This window comes from Nelumbo lutea, chromosome 1, assembly GCF_056320005.1.
Source record: "Nelumbo lutea isolate HS-2025 chromosome 1, American lotus-T2T, whole genome shotgun sequence".
Classification (NCBI taxonomy): Eukaryota; Viridiplantae; Streptophyta; class Magnoliopsida; order Proteales; family Nelumbonaceae; genus Nelumbo; species Nelumbo lutea.
In genome coordinates this window covers 129,709,406-129,730,198 of record NC_142684.1, presented here as the reverse complement: position 1 = coordinate 129,730,198, position 20,793 = coordinate 129,709,406, and the positions used below count along the sequence as shown (strand labels likewise).

General features: G+C 38.2%; 1 protein-coding gene across 2 annotated transcripts; it reads right to left on the bottom strand.

Annotated features, from left to right (window-relative positions):
* Positions 1-938: 938 nt before the first annotated feature.
* LOC148877531 (14-3-3-like protein D) lies at positions 939-8,427 on the bottom strand. 2 transcript variants are annotated; one of them, XM_088942116.1, is made up of 7 exons: positions 8,050-8,427; positions 7,629-7,935; positions 7,434-7,521; positions 6,111-6,220; positions 5,883-6,031; positions 1,493-1,548; positions 939-1,399 (listed from the first exon to the last, which is right to left on the bottom strand). In XM_088942116.1, exons 1-7 carry the CDS (start codon positions 8,120-8,122, stop codon positions 1,397-1,399), a joined length of 786 nt encoding a protein of 261 aa, XP_088798242.1. In that variant the 5' UTR covers positions 8,123-8,427; the 3' UTR covers positions 939-1,396. The 2 variants fall into 2 exon arrangements, with proteins under 2 accessions (XP_088798242.1, XP_088798241.1); XM_088942115.1 differs by having other exon boundaries at positions 1,493-1,551; positions 8,050-8,303.
* Positions 8,428-20,793: the final 12,366 nt, after the last annotated feature.

Below are 20,793 nucleotides of genomic sequence, written 5' to 3'. Positions count from 1 at the left end.
GACTTAAAAAATAAATAAAATAAAAAACAACTAAATTCCATCGTCTAGGTCAATGGGTTGACAGTTTGATCACTCAGGTCAGCGGATCACTGACCAAATCAACAGTTTTTGGTTAAAAAGCGATTTTAGGATTAGACCAAATTGATTACCTAACCAGTTCCTGAGTCAATTGGTCAAACCATCCAGTCTGATCCAGTTAAGCAAACAACAATAACATTTTGTTAATTGTGATAAGAATTTTCTTCATCTTGTTTTTGTTTCTTTTTTAGATACATGGTTCTGACTTCTTAACAAGGTTCAAAACATCAATACACCCAATACGCTGGTAGGAGCGCATCGGGTGTTTCAATACTTTTATTTTTTTCAAGACTGATTCAAAAAAATTGGTCTAAAACCCCTCCATCCCCTGAACTGGTAAGACCCCCAATACACCCACTGTAAAGGCATATTGAAAGGGTTCCGGAACGATACATATCGGCCAATACGAGCCAATACGTAACGATACTTTGAACCTCTTCTGAGTTTTCCGACTAGATTTTAGACAAGAAGTGAAATTCCCCAACGAAGCCAGTGACCGTGAAGGGAATTCGTGAATCAACAAGAAAAATATTTATTGTTATTGCTCCCACTGATTACAATACAGCAAAACCCGGTAGCCGGTAATCAGTTAATCACTAATCCCAAAATAGAAGACACTAGACCATCGACTCGGGGAATTTTTGTTTCGATTGGACTCGACATGTGTTGGCTGCCTGGCTCTGACATAATCCAACTAGTAGGAGATGGAGCCATACAACTTGCCCATCAAAAAGAACAATTAGGTGTGGACTAAATGTTTTTAAAATACGTCATACGAATCAATAGTAGATTCTATTATTCTATATCAACGAACCATTGATGTTTATAACAGCCTTTGAATTAAATGTTTTAAAATGATATGGTCACCAACCACAAAGATCAATCACGGCTTAGCTGTGGAAAATACGGGTTTTACATTTAAGTTCAAAAAGGACAAAAACAACAATTAGGAAAGAAAAAAGGAACAAGAAAAAGAAAATTGGGTAGCAGTGGTTTCGTCTTCCGTCTGAACTCTGAACTTCGTCGCAATTTTCATAAAAGAAGAAAATCTCCTAAAGCAGCCACACCAACCCTCTAAATTCCGTCCACAATGGCGGATGGTAAAAGACCTGGAGGGTGCAAACAGGACCGACCAAAGTCCAAAACATCAAACTATTATGATAACATAAATAATAACCACACAATAAGGAACCAAAACCATAGAAATCTGAAATCATCCTTATGGTTAAGGAAACAGGATCCCAGACATGAGAAGATAGCAGGGAACGTCCTCCTCCCTGTTTTACATGTAGCAGCTGTCTCTATGGCTGTATTCCCCTCACTGCAAGGCAAAAATAGTCACAGTAGATGTCAAACAAAATTTTCAATAGCACCATCAAACTAATAAATGTGGAGTAATATGAATGTAACTAACCTCTGCGTCTTCACCTCCACCAGCTTTAGCAGAGCTGTCCATCTTCTGTGCATCCTCTGCTGCAACAAATAACGAGTTAAAGCAAACTAGAACTCTGTAGTGGTTACTGGGTAGAACCAAAAAAAAACCACAGCTGTAGAAAAATAGTCAATTGTAGCCATTAGAGACAAACTACAACTGTAACACCAGAAGTTGCATTGGGTGAAGGTACAACTGATTTTAAAGGATAGTAAATACAAGTACTTGGACACCTCACTGGGACTGGGCCCCTTGAAATTTGTTTCAACAAATGCTCAACCCAAGCCTTCCCAGGCTCTACATTCATCGGGTTAAAATATAACCCTACCAGGCTCTAAAAGATGAAACGGTGAGTGAATATTAGGCTCTAATATCAAATCACATTTATTTATTTTTTGTTGATAGGAAAAGGTAACTTTCATCAATTAAAATAAGAGATTACAACTATCACCACCCAATGATAGGATGGTGGTCTCTCAAATTATGTCAGACTTACAAACCGGCCCAAAGCAAAGCCTCCATATTAATTAATTACTTGCTCTGCTGAAGTGTCAGCCATTCCATTTACAGATCTTCTAATCCACCTAAATTGCACCCTAACCTCCCTTGTCAAGTTCAAGATTTCCCTTATAGAGTTATAGGTTGTCTAAAGGTCCAGGTTCTCTAGCTATTCATTTGCATCCAGCCTACTACCAACTTGGAGTACCCCTCCACTTATATCTATTGAAGTCCCAACTGTTTAATCAATCTTGGAGTAAGGCCATCCCTTCTGCTCTTAGTCACATACCCCAATCGGGTCAGACTCAAGGGCCAAAACTCTTCCTCATCTCTAAAAGCACCCCAACTCCAGAAGGACCTGACTGACCTACAGAGCTTCCATCAAGGTTCAGTTTCACCCGACAGATATAATCAAATGCAAGAAGCACCTGTAAAAAGTCAAAGCATAATACTTAAAAATCATTTAGCACATCTGTAGATGCACACATACCCCAGTGTTGCTTAGAAAGGACCTTAGAAATCCAGAAATACGTGTCCAAAGCAGTATCTATTACTAAAAACACATTTCATGTTGTATGAATTCCATCATCATGCACCTAGAGAACAATGATGGAATTCATTTGTATACAAAATGTTCATTTATATCAAATAAGGGGTTTCAAGGTCCTATGTTCATTTAACATGAAGAGCACATCAATATAGGAGAATCCATGACACAAAAATGTACCAAAAGAAAGGTATATATATATATATATAATATTGAGAAAGATAATGTATTAAATAAAAGGAGAGAAAAAAGCATACAAGTCATATACTAGAGGAGGTGCCAAGGGCTAGCTCAGTAGCTCCGCAACATAAAAACAAAACAGCCAGTAGCAAAACCCAAACAAAGCAAAGCCAAGGCCCACCAAAGCAGACCACAATGCTGGGCAACTTTGACCCCAAAATCGAACAAAACCACCACAAAAGATAAACCGGGAGTGAGGACCTTCCTCTGCCTCTTCTGCCCCTCCCCTCGTGCTACAAGCACCCCTAGAAACGGGTGTAGCAACTATTACATCGTAAAAATCTGCAATATTTCTGGACCTCCACCCTGGGAGATAATCCAAACTATCAACAGAAACATCAGAACTAGCACTAAGAGAATCAGACCCAGCTTTGGAGCTAGACCCACCATTCGGGCATTGCACTTGGGATCTCTGAAAATCACTTTCCCTATCCCTTAGCTACTCGCTAACTTGATCTTTTTGACCAGCATCGAAGGAAACTCCCAGGAAATTGCCAAGAGTTAACAATTGTTCAACCCGTTGTTCCACAATGCTGCAAATTGAACTAGAAAATGCTGCTATTCGTTGAGAGTTTTCACAACCCGAACTCTCAACCTGAACCTTTGAGGCAATGAGGCAGGGAGAATTTAGATGAGAAACATCTTCTGAGTTCTGTTCGGAGTGAGCAGCTAACTCAATCAAGGAGCTATTAGTGTTAGGTTCAAGGGGACTTTCTTGAGGCTGGCCAACAAGAGGACACGGTCACTCTTGTTGGGCCCCATCAAACAATTAAATCTTTCCCACACTTGGCCCAAAGGAACCAATCCAAAGAGGATTGCAACAGTTTTGGGCTTAGAGAACCATGAAACAGTGAAGGGCCCACCTCTGGTCCAATCACTGAAAGTGGAGGAATGATAATGGCCTTATTCACATTGCCAAGTTGGGCCCCCAATGGAGGCAAGTCACACCTCCGAAATGATTTTCTAATCTCAACTGCGAAGAATTCAAACAAGGCACACATTCAAAATTTGAGATGTACACTTGTGAATTGGATGACCAACTGGACGAATCGGACAACAGAACCACCTGGAGATTGGGGACCATCGAAGCTGTTTGAAGTGATCTATCTTCCATTTCGTCGACCAAAGGCACACCTACAGTGATTGATTCGGAAGTATTACTTTATCTCTTCTTCCTAGACCGTCGTCTGCATTTTCTCCTTCCCAAGCAAGCGGAATGGACTAACTGAGTTGGACGCTGAACAGAGGAGAACACTTTGTTTTGGGAAGCAACCTGTCCCAACGGCATCACAAAGGCAGGCTCCTTTTCCCTCTGCTTCACTGTAGATCTGCTATTAGAAAACAAGGAATGCTGCAACCCAATAGAGGTCCATGACCACTAGCTCGATGAACTTGGGGATATCACAGACTCCTCTAATCCAAATGAGCAGACGTAGGGAATCAAGCTTGCTCCAGGAGAGGTTCTCCTGATCAGTAGCGATGAAACCCCCTGCTGCATCACCTATTTCCTTAAAGACTGTTGGGCACCACACATGAAGAGGAACTCCAAAAACCCGTACCCACCAATGGCCATAACCAACCTTCTGTTTCTTGGAGTAGCCCACAGGGGACCAACAAGACAAGACTACCTACTGTCCATTCAACCAAGAGACCCCCAAATGAAGTGCTCCAGTCGCTTCTAACTCAAAAGAAAAGATGAGGAGAAATCTATTTCCCTCCAACCTTCTAAATTTTGGCTTTGACAGGTTAAACCAAGAGAGAGAAACCAACATTTGATCTCTCCATCATCTGGACAATGATCTGAGAACCAACAAACCAGACAACATCAAAGAAAAAAATTGCATTCCTACAATCCCTCTTCTGAGACGAACACCACGTTCTGGGAACCAATAGCCTGGACTCTTGGGCAGACTTCTTCGGAAACACCCATACCACAATCATACACTTTCCACTGAATGGTTCATCATATAGAACGTATCAAAGGCATAAGTGACAATTAAAATCTTCACGATGATAACACAAAGGTTCTCCAAAGTGCTAATCTTAGTGGACAAATAAAAGAAAACAAGATCCTCAAATTAAACAGCTTAAGGTGCAATAGTATACTTTTATTTTAGTACACAACATACAAATATTAATCTCATTTTCAAGTTCATTTTATACATACAATGCTAGAGTTTAGCACTTGTACACAAGAAACCTAAGATGATATAATCAAGTTCATTTTCTAGTAGGGTTTTAAAACAAGTCCCACTTGAAAACTTAAAAGAAATAGAGAGATGACAAAGTAGATGACCAAGTCTTAATTCAATTGATTCAAATAGTATGAATCACACAAATCATTAGATTCATGAATCAAATCATAGGATTCAAAAAAATGTAAGATTTTTGTATAAAATGATTCAGAGAAATATTTTAATATAAACCCTTAGGATTCATGATTTGACTCGTGAATTGTATCATAAATTGTAAGACTCTAGATAGCTGGGACCAACATTGGATAATGGCCTTTTTATTATGCTTAGCAGACTTTTTTTTAATAGCATAACAGAGTAATATTCATTGTCCAGTCATTTCTACTGTTTAGCAAGCTAACTTTATAAACAGGGGTAAATATATGGGCATTGAGCAACAAATCCAGACAAAAAGAAAATTCCATAGCACTATAAATTTTCTAATCTTTTTGCTATTTGACCAAGGGGAGCTAAATGATCTAGGTCCAGATCCAATTTGACTAATCACATGAGTGATTTCTCAACACGATATCCCATATAAACACTTGGCAAGGTTAGCATGCCTATAGAGGGATCAGAGACTATCTTCTGTAAAGCCAAAGATATCAACTACAATCATACAAAGAAAAAAGGTAAGTACTCCAAAACATAAATCAAGAACAAAACAACCCCAACCTAAAAATAACTACTGGAAAGAGGGTCAACAAGATTTTAAAAAGGTAATTGAAATAGAAAGAAGAATTGTCCAGGTAATTATATTAGACTAACAAATTTCAAGGATGGAAAATGAATAGAACAACATAAAGAACCGAGTTGTTCGGCCTTGGATAACACACACACACACACAAATTACCTCCATCTTCTGGAATGTCAGAAGTCCATAAAGTGAGATTGTCTCTCAGGAGTTGCATAATCAAAGTGCTATCCTTGTAAGACTCCTCGCTCAGGGTGTCCAGCTCAGATATAGCTTCATCAAAAGCTTGCTTGGCAAGATGGCAAGCCCTGAGAGATCAGGTTTCACTGAGATATGGGTTCAATGAAAAGATCAAATTCTATAGGATTAAGAAACTTTTGAGCTTACTTTTCAGGTGAGTTCATAATCTCATAATAAAAGACTGAGAAATTCAATGCCAAACCCAACCGAATAGGATGTGTAGGAGACAAACCAGATTCTGCTGCACTGGAGGCCGCCTGCGGATAGATGGCACAACAAAAAGCAGAGTCATTAAATGCTATGCAGCAACATCCATTCCATTTATTGTTTAACAACCAAGTTTTCTTGGCAAGGATGATCATGTTAAACAGTTCTTTGACTTGAAAAGGTATTAATAGCAACAAACTTACCTAGATAATATAAAGTTTAAATCCAAATAATGCAAAACAATGGGATCTTCATAGCAGGGTAGAAACAGGAATTGGACCTCAACCACCATAGACCAATAGAATCAAACAGCACAAAGGAATGTGTGTGTTTGCTTTACTACTGACGCTATCATTCACCAGGAGCACATACTTCCAACCTCACAGTCAATTATAATGTACTAAGTCATTATTTTATTTAACTGTTTTTCTATCTTTGTTAACAAACTAGCAAGGTTCACAACACTTATTGGTGGGGTAGCAAGTATAGTATAGATTAGAGCCAACTGTGACCTGAAAACCTAACCTCAATTAGCAAGGGTTAATTGGGTTAATCAAGACAACATGCGCTGCCCTTGCGACAGGTGGGGGGAGGGGAGAGGTCTTTGAGCATTCCTGGCCACTTAACATTCCTACTTTCCTAGAACCTGACTTTGGGGTATGAATTCTAATAGAATTTCCAAGAAAAATGAAATGACCAAGGCGCATAGAAAGATAATTGTTTTAAATGGACAACAGCATATACAAAGAGATCTCAAAAAACTAAGTAACAAGAATGATAATTGTTTTAAATGGCCAAAGAAGAGTGCAGCTCCTAATAGAAATAGCATAAATATGCACATTGAAGACTATATAAATAAACGTTATTCATAAGTGTCTCCAGAGAAATCTCAATAAACGTCATTCTTCTATGCTTAGAAATGCATGAATATAAGTATTACACGAATTTCTATCAAAGATAAAGTTCTCAATTAAAAAAAAAAAAACTTAGAAGAATTTAGTCATTTGAATGTATTCAAGCTAAGCAATTACCAAGAGGCAGTGTTCAAAGTGTAGTCTTGATCAAGCACTGCACCATCTTACAATAAGATAAGAACATAGAATTATGGACATATTTAAAATTAGCAGTTAGACCAAAAGTTGATTCACCGCGTAAAACAAGCACATATTAGGCAAGCGAAGAGGTCCCTTTGATCGCATTAGAAATGTCACTGGAATGCCCAAAAATCTTTCCACAAAGAACAGAAAACCAAAAGCCACACACCTGATAAGCTTTCAGTGACTGATCAGCAGCCTCTTTCCTCTCATTACCAGTCTTGAACTCCGCAAGATAACGATAGTAATCCCCCTTCCTGCAACCAACCACAACTCAATGCCCTAAAACACCTCGAAACCCCACCAAATCAAAATAGAAACTGCAAACAGATCATCAAAACTCAAAAGCAATAAGATCCCTCACATCTTGTAGTAGAAAACGCTAGATTCTCCAGCAGTCGAGGAAGGAATGAGATGTTCATCGATCACAGTCATAATATCGTTGCAGATATTGGAGAGCTCGGATTCAACCTTCTGCCGGTACTCCTTAATCCGCTTCGCATTCTGCTCGTTCCCTTTGGCTTCCTCCTTCTGCTCAATAGAGGAAAGGATTCTCCACGAAGCCCTCCGAGCCCCAATCACGTTCTTGTAGCCGACTGAGAGCAGATTTCGCTCCTCCACAGTCAATTCAACGTCGAGCTTCGCGACTTTCTTCATCGAATCGACCATTTCTGCCCAAAACGAAAAACGTGACGTAAAAAACCCATCTTTCATCGATAACTCAGAAGTCAGAAACGACATAAATTCAAACACGAGATCCAGAGAGGGAGAAAGAGAACCCTAACCTTCATAGCGCTCGGCCTGTTCGGCGAGCTTGGCGATGTAAACGAAGCTCTCGCGCTCTTTAGGGGAAGCCATGGCCAATCTGCAAACTTAGGGTTTCTCGCCTTTTGGCTTCGTTTCTCTGTTGGTTTGAAGATTCCTCTCTCTGTCAGACGGCAAATAGAAAAGGAGAAATGAGAGAGAAGTTATGAAGAGGACACACGGGCGGCAGCAGAAATATTTCTGGGAGCCAGAAACGCAGGCGGATGTTGGTCCCACCGCTCTGTTCGCCACGGCGGATTCCCGGTACTGATAACTAATGAAACTGAGCCACGTATAGGATGTACAGTTTGGAGTATTGTTTGGCATCGCTGAAATTGGAAAGAGGGGAATGTTAGTGCGGGAGCGATCACTTTGGATAGACACTCACTATACTTTCAAAATTTTGAGCCAATGGATGACGAACACGATAGGAGTCGCAGGTGAAATTCGCGTGAGCGCTCCCGCTGGATCAGAAGATTTTTTTTTATTTATTTTTTATCGGAAAGTTTGAAAGCAACAGGTGTTACCAGCAGTAAAAATATTTCCTAATAAGTTGTTTTCACGTGAAACTGACAGTTTTTTTACCACGCTTTGCGCTGCCCGGAAATACGAAAAACCGGGGACGGCGAATGTTGGGTCCATCCTGGGCTTGGACCCATGAAGACACGAAGACTGGTAGTTGATTGTATACCCTGAGTGAGAACCGGTGACCCACCATTTGATAGATTAGGCCCAGAATGAAGCCCACACCAGAATTTTTGCATTTTTTTAAAAAGGCATAAGCCAATTTTCATTACTCAGAGGAAAATTACAAGCTCATCAACTGGTGAGTGGTGGCGACGATTTTAATATCTGATTTATGTATTATTTTTTGTGCTATTAAAAAATTCTGAAGCTTCAAGCATCACCCCAAATCACAAAATTAGGACTAGTTGATGAATTGACCTTCAAATGGCTTTCTTTCATACAATTCTTCCAAGTAGACATCACTTGAATGCATCCCCATTTTTTGTTTTTAGCTATTCGTTTTTTTTTTTTTTTTCTTGTGTGTGTGGTATTATTATGTCTGAATCGAGGGGAATGGCTCAACTATTTGATTGAGCCAACTTAAAATGTATACTCCAGTCCAACTATATCAAATTACTGTTTATTAAGATGTTTGGTATGTATGCAATTCCTAACCATTACATATATGAAATTGCCACATCATCATCACAATCATCATCATCATCAGTTAAGCGTTGTACCAACTAGACATAAAGAGTTGGCTACATGAATTCTGTTTTGTCATTCTTTTTTATTTAATACCATATCCAGTATTAAATTATGGGTGTTTACACCATTTCTTATTATTTTCACCCAAGTCTATTTTGGCCTGCTGCCACCAGCTCTCCTAACCCTTCAACTTGTAAAAGTATTAATTTTTCTAACAGGTGGGGCTGTCTGTACATAGTCCTAATTATGCAAAAGTTGGAACACAACATGGTGTCTAAAATTCAGGCAAGAGGTGATGAATCAATTTCTTGATGTTTCTTCAATTGGGAGGAATCACTACAATGCTCTCTTTCCTCTTTGATTTTGAGTTGTCACAACAACTTTATTGTAGCAAGATTTTTAATATTTAAAGTAAGAAAACCTACTACTGTGTCACATGTCCACATCACCTGCCAACAAAACACGTTTCAACGCTCTATAGATATGATCTCACACTGCACATCTCATATGTGGCGGGTTCCACTTTTATGATGAATCCCAATCTCATGGTGAGATGTGCGGTGTTAAATCAAGTGTTTTATTGGCAGAAAAGCTCAACTTGTCATTTAAATAAGACACCATAAGCATAGCCTCTACTAAATCTGTTTCTATGATGGAATGGTGCATTGTATTGATGGTTATGGTGGGATGCAACAACCTAAATCACAGCCATACCAAGCACTACCTAGAGCTTTTGAATCCTCTGCTGCATAAAGCCAGATAGAAAGCTAGTCCATAGGGGTGCAAGTTGAATATCTGATTCGAAGAATCTACGCACCATTGCACTTGGGCTCTTGGCCGGACCCATTCAAATTTTGACCAAACCCAAGCCAACTCAAAATTGACTGAACCGGCACTTAATTTCCAATAAAATAAAAGAGTGGGTCATGGCTTTTGGCCCACTTCTCATTAGCCAACACCCTGGTAAACCAACCACTGAAATCTACGAATTCAGGAAAAGAAAAAGGAATGCAGAAAGCTTAGGGGGTCAACTAGAATGGTGAGTGGGGCCAGGGCCAATTATTGAACCAACCATGATGGTGTTGGTTTGACCATCTGATCAGTTTGGTGCCATGATGAATAATGTGAACGATATGATGGGATTTGATGAATTTGAGTGGTAGGAGCATAAGGTTAACACATCCCAGTGAAGTGTACAGTGAATGTACCAATCTTCTATTACAAATAATAAAAAGCATCATGGATTGTTGGCGTTTGACGCTGAACAATGAATGCTTTCAGTCAGTACTGTTGTCAGTTCGACCGGATGGGATGGTTGAACCAGTTATGATGAGCCTTCTGGGTTTGATTACTCCTCGTATGGACTGAGCAATTTGACAGATAAAACTAAACTGTGTGATCCAATCAGCTTTCTAATTTTGTGTCCAATTTGGAAACTAAACTTAGTATTGCAGGCTTAACATTTGGGCAATTTAATGTTCACAGTTCATTACCTACTTCTCTATTTGAAGGGGAATAAGCTTTCACGGCATCCTGGTGGAAAGGAAAGGTCTTTTATTTGGTGCTACAGATCCATACAACTGTTTGGCCTAGCCAATTATGGATGCAATTTGAGTTAATGGGCTTGAGCCCAATGTAATTGAAACTCTTGCAGCCTGATTCACATTAACTAGACATTTGTGTACATGTCTCATGCTCAGCTGAATCTGCCCTTAAGCGAGCTCCATAGAAGAGATTAACTAGACAAAATGGAGAAAGAAAGAAGAAATGCTCAAAATAATGGAGATATCAGATGCTATAATCATTTGATCAAGTTGATTTTGGGAATGCAGAATTTCTTATCCAACATGGTCCAGATCCATTGAAGGTGAGAGACATGGTGGGGAATATGAAGGTTAATTAGATCATAAGAGCTAACTACTTACAAGATTTTTAACTATAACAAATCCTTTCTCCTTTAATTCAAGTAGATTTGGTTTGGATCAAGAAATTACTTATTCCATTAACATTATTGTTTTTTTTTCTATTTTTCAGGTATATTGCTTTTCTTACCTTATGTTGGTCTACTATCTCAACCCAATATGGCCCAAACCAAACCTCTAATTATAAGTTGCACTATTGCCCTTGATTAGTCATCTTATTTATCACTACAAAATTATTTGTTTTGTATCAATGTTTTTAAAACAGGATCGGACTGGATGGTCAGACCGGAAAACTGGGAACTAGTCACCCGTTTTACCCCAAAATTGTTGTTTGGCAAAAAACTAGTCAAATGACATAGGAACGGTTTTTTGTCATTTCTTTGGGTTTTTTAATTTTTTTAATTTTTTTGTTAGAGTGGGTCGTTCGTTCAGACCAAATGGTTGAACTGGAAAAACCAAGAACTGGTTCCATTTTACCCTAAAATCGTTATTTGGCCAACAACTATTGATTTCATCAGCAAACTGCTAACCCGGGCGGTCAAACCATCGAACCATTTGATCCAAAAACAAAATTTGGCCATTTTTTGGGTTTTTTAATTTTTAATTTTTTTATTTTTTGTCAGAGCATGCCGTTTGTTCATACTAGATGGTCAGACCGTTCAACACGAGAATTGGACCCGATAATGGTTCCTTGTCTAGTCTGATTTTAAAACCTTGATTTGTATAATTAGATGCTTTTTATCCTCATCCCTCGAGCTGCTTCAACACCTTTAAAGATTGCCTTTCATTTTGCATCCGCATTGCTACTAGTTTTGCTAAGTTTTCCTTGGGTTGCCACAATTTGATCATTTCTTGCTAAAATGACATATCCTATGGCAACCAAGTATGATTTTGGATCAAAAGATCCATCTAACACACACCAAACATTCAAGCATTGGAATATAAATATAATGCCATGTGAAACTATTGTTTCTTCAAGCAATTCATGATTATTATTGGAACATAACTATTGTTTGCTACACACATTCAACATTGTTTTGCGACACCTTGATTAGTTGAAAAATCTCCACATTTTCCACATGATGATGGGGTTTCATTCCTATTGTCCAATACCCATCATGTTGACCTTGCAAATGCACATAGAAATAAAACATGATCTACTGTTTCAATCTCTTGCTTGTAAAAAATACATAGTTTCTTTCTAAAATAGAAATTTTAGTTTTTTCCTTGGTTAAACCCCCTTCCCATAACACTTTCTAGAGAAATAAGTTGGAAAGGAAATGGAACTTTTGATTTCCATATTTTTCTCCATCCTACTCTACACATTGATGTGGATGCATGCATGTCTTTGCAATAAAGCTTGATAAGTGGATTTGATAATGTTTTCCGATAATATTTGATCGATGTCTTTTATGGCTTCCCCAATGGAATAATTTGTAAGATATGGGTGAGTTCTTGAGTTATGTTACTACTTTTAACCTTTCTACATCCCACTCTCGGTTCTCCTTAAGAAAATATTTCACTTTCCTACTATTATTCCATTCTTCATGTCTATCCCTTCTATCCAAAGTTCCATTCAGTGTTGTAGGTATCCAAGGGTCCCCAAACCATTGAATTTTCTCTCCCCATCTCCAAATTGCTAGCACAAATATTGTTTCATTTCTGCACTTAATTGTAACACTTATTTCCACCAATTAGAATTAGAATTTTTTTTTGACACTTGAACAAAGATCCTTTCCTCATATATTTAGATTTCACCACTTGAGTCCATAATGCTTCAAATTCTTCTAATAATCTAAATCTACTTTTCGAACAAAGCCTTCTTCATTTTATTACCATTTGAAAGCCTAATCCTCCATTAAAATTTTAGTTCTATAGCAATGTCTCACCTTATTGTATGAATCTTTCTACTATTATTCTTACCACCCACACCATAAATCTTGTTGTATCTTCTCCTACCATTTTTTTTTTGGAAAAAGTGTTACTCCACAATAAATGTCCCATTGAAACATTTTCTTATGCCTTTTTTTTTATTAATCACTGCCCGACACCCCAATAGGGGTTGTTACTCTTTTATAACATTACATCAACAATTCTCTTTCTTACAGAGATGATAATAGTAAGATTTGAAACCACACCACCATTGGGATACCCCTCAGTTAGTTTTCCTATGTTTTCTATGAATATTAGTATTAAAAAACATTCATGATTTTTGCAAATTCATATTTTTACCCATTATTTCTTCAAAATTCTCTAATACTTCTTTAGTCATTATCAATTGTTTGACATCAACCTCACAAAACAACACACAATCATTAGAAAATAAAATGTGAGACTGCCATTTGTCTTAAACTTGCTTCACCATTGTCAATTGTCAATTGTTTGACATTCGTCATGCTTAAACAGACAAGCATATAATAAATAAGTATGGTGACAATGGGTCAGCTTGTCTAAGTAAGATGATTCTCTTAGGGAACCATTTAGCTTAATTGCAATTTGTGATGTGCTAATATAGCCTTTCACCATTTGACACCACTTTTCCAAGAAATCCATATTCTTCATCACTCTTTCCACAAACTCCCTCTTCATTCTATCATATGCACTTGACATGTCTATTTTAATTATTGCAACCCATCTCTTCCTTATTTTCTTCTTTTTCATGTGATGTATTGCTACCAAAATTTGCAACAAAGATGAGATAAGGAATTTGTTAGATACCTTGGCTAAGAGGGTGTCACCTCATCTAAATCCTACCTAGTTTGGGGATGTGATTTTGGGCAATATTTTTTGTAATTTATTCACCATACATTTTGCAATTATCTATATAAAACATCGTATGAACTTATTAGTCTAAATTGATTAACCAATTAAGGTTCTTACATTTTGGAATATAGATCAAGTTTGTACTATTAGGTCGTTTATCAAAAGCTAATGTTGAAAAGGAATCTTGGAACACAACACACACCTTGCCTTTAACTAGTTTACTTTAGATTTCTAGGTCTATATGATTTATTCTCTTTATAGGATGGTATTCAAGTCAATCTCAAGATCCTATACTCTTCTATTGTCATAATTGGATCATTGTTTTACTTTTTGCCTTTTTCTATGGCAAACTTCACCTTCACTCTTTCAAGCTCAACTTGCACCTTCCCAAACTCCTCTCTATTCCATTTACTAAGAGATTGGATCAAATTGCTACACTATTTCTTACCACCTCTTTACATTTCTCATAAATCATCCATATTTGTGTGGTTTGAGCCATGCATATCAATAGAAAAAAATTTTAGCATTTGGGAAAATTTCATTCCATTCCAAATTACAAAACCTCTCTCTAGTTTAACTTTGATTTTTTCCTCCACATTTTCTCTATTTGACCATGTAAATCGAGCATAAAAAGGAATCTCCAAGAGCTTTTAAAGCCTTCACAAACCTTTAGTTTTTCTAATATAACTCTATCTATACCTCATTTCCCCTATTTTATGCATCTCTGGGGCATGAATACCAAAGATGCATAAAGAAGTTTGAAGATGAAGAAAACGCTTTGAAGAATGGAAAACCATTCCAGTTCGAACTAGCAACTGAGCCTGGCCCCAGAGCTTATGGACCTTGGCTTTTTACTCCTTTAGCCCTCTCCTCACCTAGAAAATAACCCCCAATAACCTTAAGTTGTGGTAGATAATCAATAGACTTGCTCACGGGCTAGGCTTCGAGTCTAATTTACACTATGTCAGGCTCAGGCTTTAGGCCGGGCCCCACTCAAATTTTAGAAAAAGCTAAGCTCAAGACTGGCCCATGAACAAGTCAAATAGTCAAGATGGGGAAGAAACACCCCCCCAAATTTCCATGGAAGTGGTATCTAGCCATCCAATAGATGGAGAAGGAATAGTTGGCCATCACATATGGAAATCTCACTAGCAAGAAACTCGAGTGCTACCGGTGATGACCAAGGTTGGAACGACAACCTAGAAGCGGGCCTCTTGAGGAAGGATACATTGATAGAGCATGCCAATTCAGTGATCAGAGTTGAAGCCAAAATCATTGCTTCCTACATTACCAATTCAAGAGGTTACGACCATGAAGAAGGGAAAGAAGTTTAGGAATTATTAGCTATAGGGCATTGTTGGAAATCACCCGAACAAGATCCTTGGCACTTGTGACCTACAAGATGGACACAAATCTCGAGTTCAAATGGGATCAAATTTAGGCAAATCAGAGATGTTGTAATATGTAGTGGTTGTGGCCTAGTAGGGGCATTTTTGCCCTTTCCTCTTGTAATTTCTTATGAGTTGTCGCCTTAAGTATATATACCAACTTAGGTGCCGTCAACTTTAAATCTGAATACACAACATCTTTTTCTCTCTTCTCTATCGAAATAATGGTATTAGAGCATCTCTAATTTGGGCGTAAGTTCTCTCTTCTTCTCAAAATCATGATTTCTTCTTCTAGACGCAACCTTCAGCCCTAATTTTATTTTTCTCTTCTCTCTTGGTTGTTGTACCAAGGAGAAGGGTGTGGTGGCAGCTGAATGCAATAAAAGATATCTCCAGATCTGTGGTGGTAACCGAATGTAGTAAGGTGATTTTTTTGGTTTGTGGTGGGAATCAAATGCAACAAAACTTAATTTTCTAAGGAGTTTTTCTATGTATTGTGGGTCGTGGAAGATAGGTATGCACTGTTACATTCACACATAAGCTTTTGACCACTGTGAATGTCATAGTTTTGAGGATTGTAGGGACTGGTTGCCTCTTCCTTCTTGAAATCGAAGTGTTTCATCAAAAAGGTATCACCTAAATACTGTTAAACTTTGTTTTTGGAGACTCCTATTTTTTTAGACAAAAACCCTCTATATCAGATTTGGTTTTTTGAAAAAACAATAGTGGATTTTTTGTGAAAATGGCTACTGAGGATTCAACAACCTCTAGTATTACTTCCCAGCAAGGAAACATAAATGGGGGGATGGACGGCATGAATTTTTCCATGTCCATTACTCCATTTTATGGTCTGAACTATTTGGAATGGTCTAAAGGCATCAAACTTTATGTTACAGCTAGGGGAAAGGCTATTTATATAAGTGGAAAAATAAAAGAACCAAAGTTCGGTACTACTAAACATGATCGATGGGATCAAGAAAATAGCATTGTTATGTCATGGCTGTTAGGCTCCATGTCACCTCATGTAAGGAAAAATTTCATATGGGCTGACACAACCTGTGAAATTTGGGAACAAGCCAAGGCAACATATTCTGAATAGAGGCACTTTGACAAGATTTATCAATTTCAAGCAAATCTACGTGTAGACAAGAGGGCCATAGCCTATCTACATACTACTCAGCCCTTACATTTGTCTAGACGGAACTGGACTATTATCAGACTATTGATTAGATGAATGATGAAGATGCACAAGACTATAAAAAACTTGTCTCCCAATAGTGGGTTTTTGCTTTCTTGCATGGGTTGAATCTAGCCTATGAGCCTCTCCGGGTATAGATTTTGGGAAGTAAGAAACTTCTTTAAGTTCATGAAATATATGCTTTAGTCCAATCTAAAGAAAGTAGGAAAAATCTCATGAATGTTTGTAAGGGGGAGCAACTTGTTGCCTTAGCTGGAAGAGAGGGTAACATAGGAATGAAAAATGGGGAACCAAGGAAAGGTGAAGATAAAGACAAACTGTAGTGTACTCATTGCCAAAAGCCTAGACACACCCGAGAAACTTGTTGGGGGTTAGTGGGGAAGCCCAAGTGGGCAACCAATAATCAAGACACTTCAAAGAAGGCTCCTCAGAAGAAGTTTACCTTTACAAATCTAGCCACACAAGACTATCAACAGAATAATCAGATTACTATTTTTCCCCAAGAACATCCCAGTGGTTCTGATCCCAAGGAAGACATCATCAACTCCTTCAAAGATCATTTGGAATTGTATGGTAGGACACTCAGACAAATAGATAGGTCGGTTCCTACCCCTTCTGCCTCATTCGCTTCTACATCAAGTAAAGGTGCTTCTGCATTTCATGTGTGTACCTCTACTCCCGAGTCACCTTGGGTCATTGATTCAGGGGCATCAAACTATATGACTGGTAAGTCCAATTTCTTTCAGACCTACACTCTTCTCTCTGGAATGGATAAAGTGAGACTTATTGATGGATCTCTATCTACCATTGTTGGTCAGGGATCTGTATCCCTTTCGGATGGCCTTGTCTTATCCAATACCCTTCATGTTCCTAAGCTTCCTATTAATTTGTTATCTATAAACAGTACTACTCAGTCCTTAAATTGTTGTTTAACCTTTTCTCCCCATTCTTGTATTTTCCAAGATTTAACCTCGGGAGGATGATTCGTAAAGGAAATATGTTAATGGCCTTAGAGAATAAAGCTGGTCCTATGGCATCAACCTTTGTGAGTCTTATGAGTTAGTCTACAAACAGTCAACTATGGTTATGGCATAACCGCCTTGGTTATTTATCCTTTGAGTTTTTGAAAGTTGAAAGTTGTGTTTCTAAATTGTTTAAGTCAGTGTCTTTGCATTATCAAATGTGTTAGTGGAGCAAACATTATAGAACAACTTTTTCTTCAAATAATAAAAGATCTACTTTCCCTTTCCATGTTGTCTTTTCTAATGTTTGGGGCATTGTAAACATATGTACTGAGGATGGGTACAAGTACTTTATCAGCTTTATTGATGACTATACGAGATACACTTGGCTATATTCCATGCGTTCGATAGAAGATGTTCCCAAGATTGTGCAAGATTTCCATCATATGGTTTTCACTCAATTTCATGTTGAAGTCCAAATCTTCCAATTAGACAACGCAAATGAGTATTTCCATCATGACTTAGCCAAGTTCTTCTTTTCTTATGGATCTCTTCATAGAAGCTCATGTGCTAGAACACTACAACAGAATGATGTTGTTGAAAGGAAGAACCACCACCTCCTCAAAGTTGCCCGCAGTATGATGCTTTACATGTATGATCCAAAATGTTTTTGGGTTGATGCTATGATGACTGTAACTTATTAATCGTATGCCATCGCGCCTCCTGCAATGCAAGGCCCCACATCAACTTCTTTTTCCTCAATCCCCTTTATTTTCCATTCCATTACATGTGTTTGGGTGTAAATGTTTTGTTCATGATCTTTCTCCCAACCAGGGTAAATTGGATCCCAAATCTGTTCCATGTGTTTTCTTGGGTTATCCCTCTTCCCAGAAAGGTTATAAATGCTTAAATTCGGTCACACATAAGTACTTTGTATCGATGGATGTATCATTCTTTGAATATGAACCCTTCTTCTATGCTTTTCCTCAGGGGAAGAATATTGTAAAAGAGGAAAGGCAAGCTCCAACTCCTCAAATTCCTCTTCCTTCTATTCCTGACTCATTTCCATTTCGTGTCTTCTTGAGGCACCATAAGGGACAGCTGAACTCAAAGGCTATGGAGCAACTTGAGACTATACATCCAACACCATTTGATTCCTTGAAGGAAAATCCAGGTACCCTTATTCCTTTTGATATTATTGAACCTGTTGCTATTGATGACTCTACTAATGATCTTGATATCCCAATTGCTCATAGAAAATGGGTTCGATCATGTACTACTAAGCATCTTGTTGCTCAGTTCTTGTCCTACGAAAGCATTGCTCCCTCATTCTTGTGCCTTTTTTACTGTCACTGATTGTGTCTCCATTCCTAAAAGTATTGTAGAAGCCTTATCTATACCTAAATGGACAGAGGCAATGAAGGAAGAAATTAGTACTCTTCACAAAAACAACACCTAGGAATTGGTGAATCTTCCTGAAGGAAAAGAGCCAGTGGGATGCATGTGGGTATTCACAGTAAAGCATAGAGCAGATGGGTTAATTGAGAGGTATAAAGCTTGGTTATTTGCAAAAGGGTATACTCATGTGTATGAGGTTGACTATGTTGAGACTTTTTCCCTAATTGCTAAAATGAACACTATTCAGATTATACTATCCTTTGCTGTTAACTTTGATTGGGAGCTCCATCAATTGGACATAAAAAATGCATTCTTAAATAGGGATCTAGAAGAAGTGTACATGATTCAACCTCCTGGGTTTGTAGCACAAGGGTGTGAAGGGAAAGTTTGCAAACTAAAAAAATCTTTATATGGTTTGAAACAATCCCCAAGAGCCTGGTTCAGTAGATTTCACTTGGCCCTTCAGCAAATTAGGTTCAAGCAGTGTCAGTCTGACCATACTCTATTTGTCAAGAGAAATCAGAAGAATGCTGTGGTATTAATTGTCTATGTTGATGACATTGTGATGACAGGGAATTGGGACTCTAAGATTAAGAAGGTCAAAGAATCCCTTGCTATGTAGTTTGAGGTGAAAGATCTAGGATAGTTACACTATTTCCTTGGTATTGAGGTTTCTTGCTCAAAAAGGGGCATCTTCATTTCCCAAAGGAAGTATATCCTAGACCTCTTGTAAGACACAGGAAAGTTAGGAGCAAAGCCTGTAGATTCTCCTATTGAGGAAATCCATCGATGTGGTGATTGTACTGGAGAATTCATGACAGATGTCAAGAAATTTCAAAGGCTGGTAGGAAGACTTCTCTACCTATCAATGACTTGGCCAAATATAACTTATGTTGTTGGTGTACTTAGTCAATTTATGAATGCACCAACATCCTCTCATTTAGAGGCAGCTGAGAGGGTTCTCAAGTATTTGAAGAAGTTCCAGGAATTGGGTTACTTTTCAAGAAACATGATCGTATGAAAGTGGAAGTCTATACAGATATAGATTGGGCTGGAGCAGTTGATGATAGAAAATCAACTAGTAGATATTGTACCTTTATTGGTGGAAACTTGGTTACTTAGAGAATCAAAAAATAAAGTGTTGTGGCTAGATCTACTACTGAAGCCGAATAAAGAGCCATGGCACATGAAGTTGCTAAAGTACTATGGGTAAAGAATTTGATTGGAGAGTTGGGTCTCTTTGTTGATAGCCCAATGTCTCTCTACTGTGACAACAAGGCAACCATTAACATTGTTGCCAATCTAATTCTTCACGATAGGACCAAGCATATTGAAGTTGACAAGCACTTTATAAGGGAGAAACTCAAAAAGGGGGAAGTCTGTACTCCTTACAATAGTTCCAAGGAACAACTAGCAGATGTTCTTACAAAGGGCCTTCACTATCTACGACATAATGAAGTATGTGACAAGTTGGGCATGATTGACGTATATACTCCAACTTGAGGGGGAGTGTTGTAATATGTAGCGGTTGTGGCCTAGTAGGGGCATTTCTGCCCTTTCCTCTTGTAATTTCTTATGAGTTGTCACCCTAAGTATATATACCAACTTAGGTGCCACCAGCTTTAGATCTGAATGCACAATCTCTTTTTCTCTCTTCTCTCTTCTCTATCGAACTACAAGAGACTAAAGCTAAGAGTGGTGAGCCCTTCCTGGAAAACTTAGAAAAGTAGCAAATGATGGACACTATGTGCTCAAACAAGCAGATTAGTTCAATCATTCCTCAACTTCGCAGGACATGATCAGTGCTATTTTTTGAAGGAGCCCAAGCCTGATGCATGTTGATAGTCTTACCCCAAGAAAGGAAAAAGCTATTGGTGTA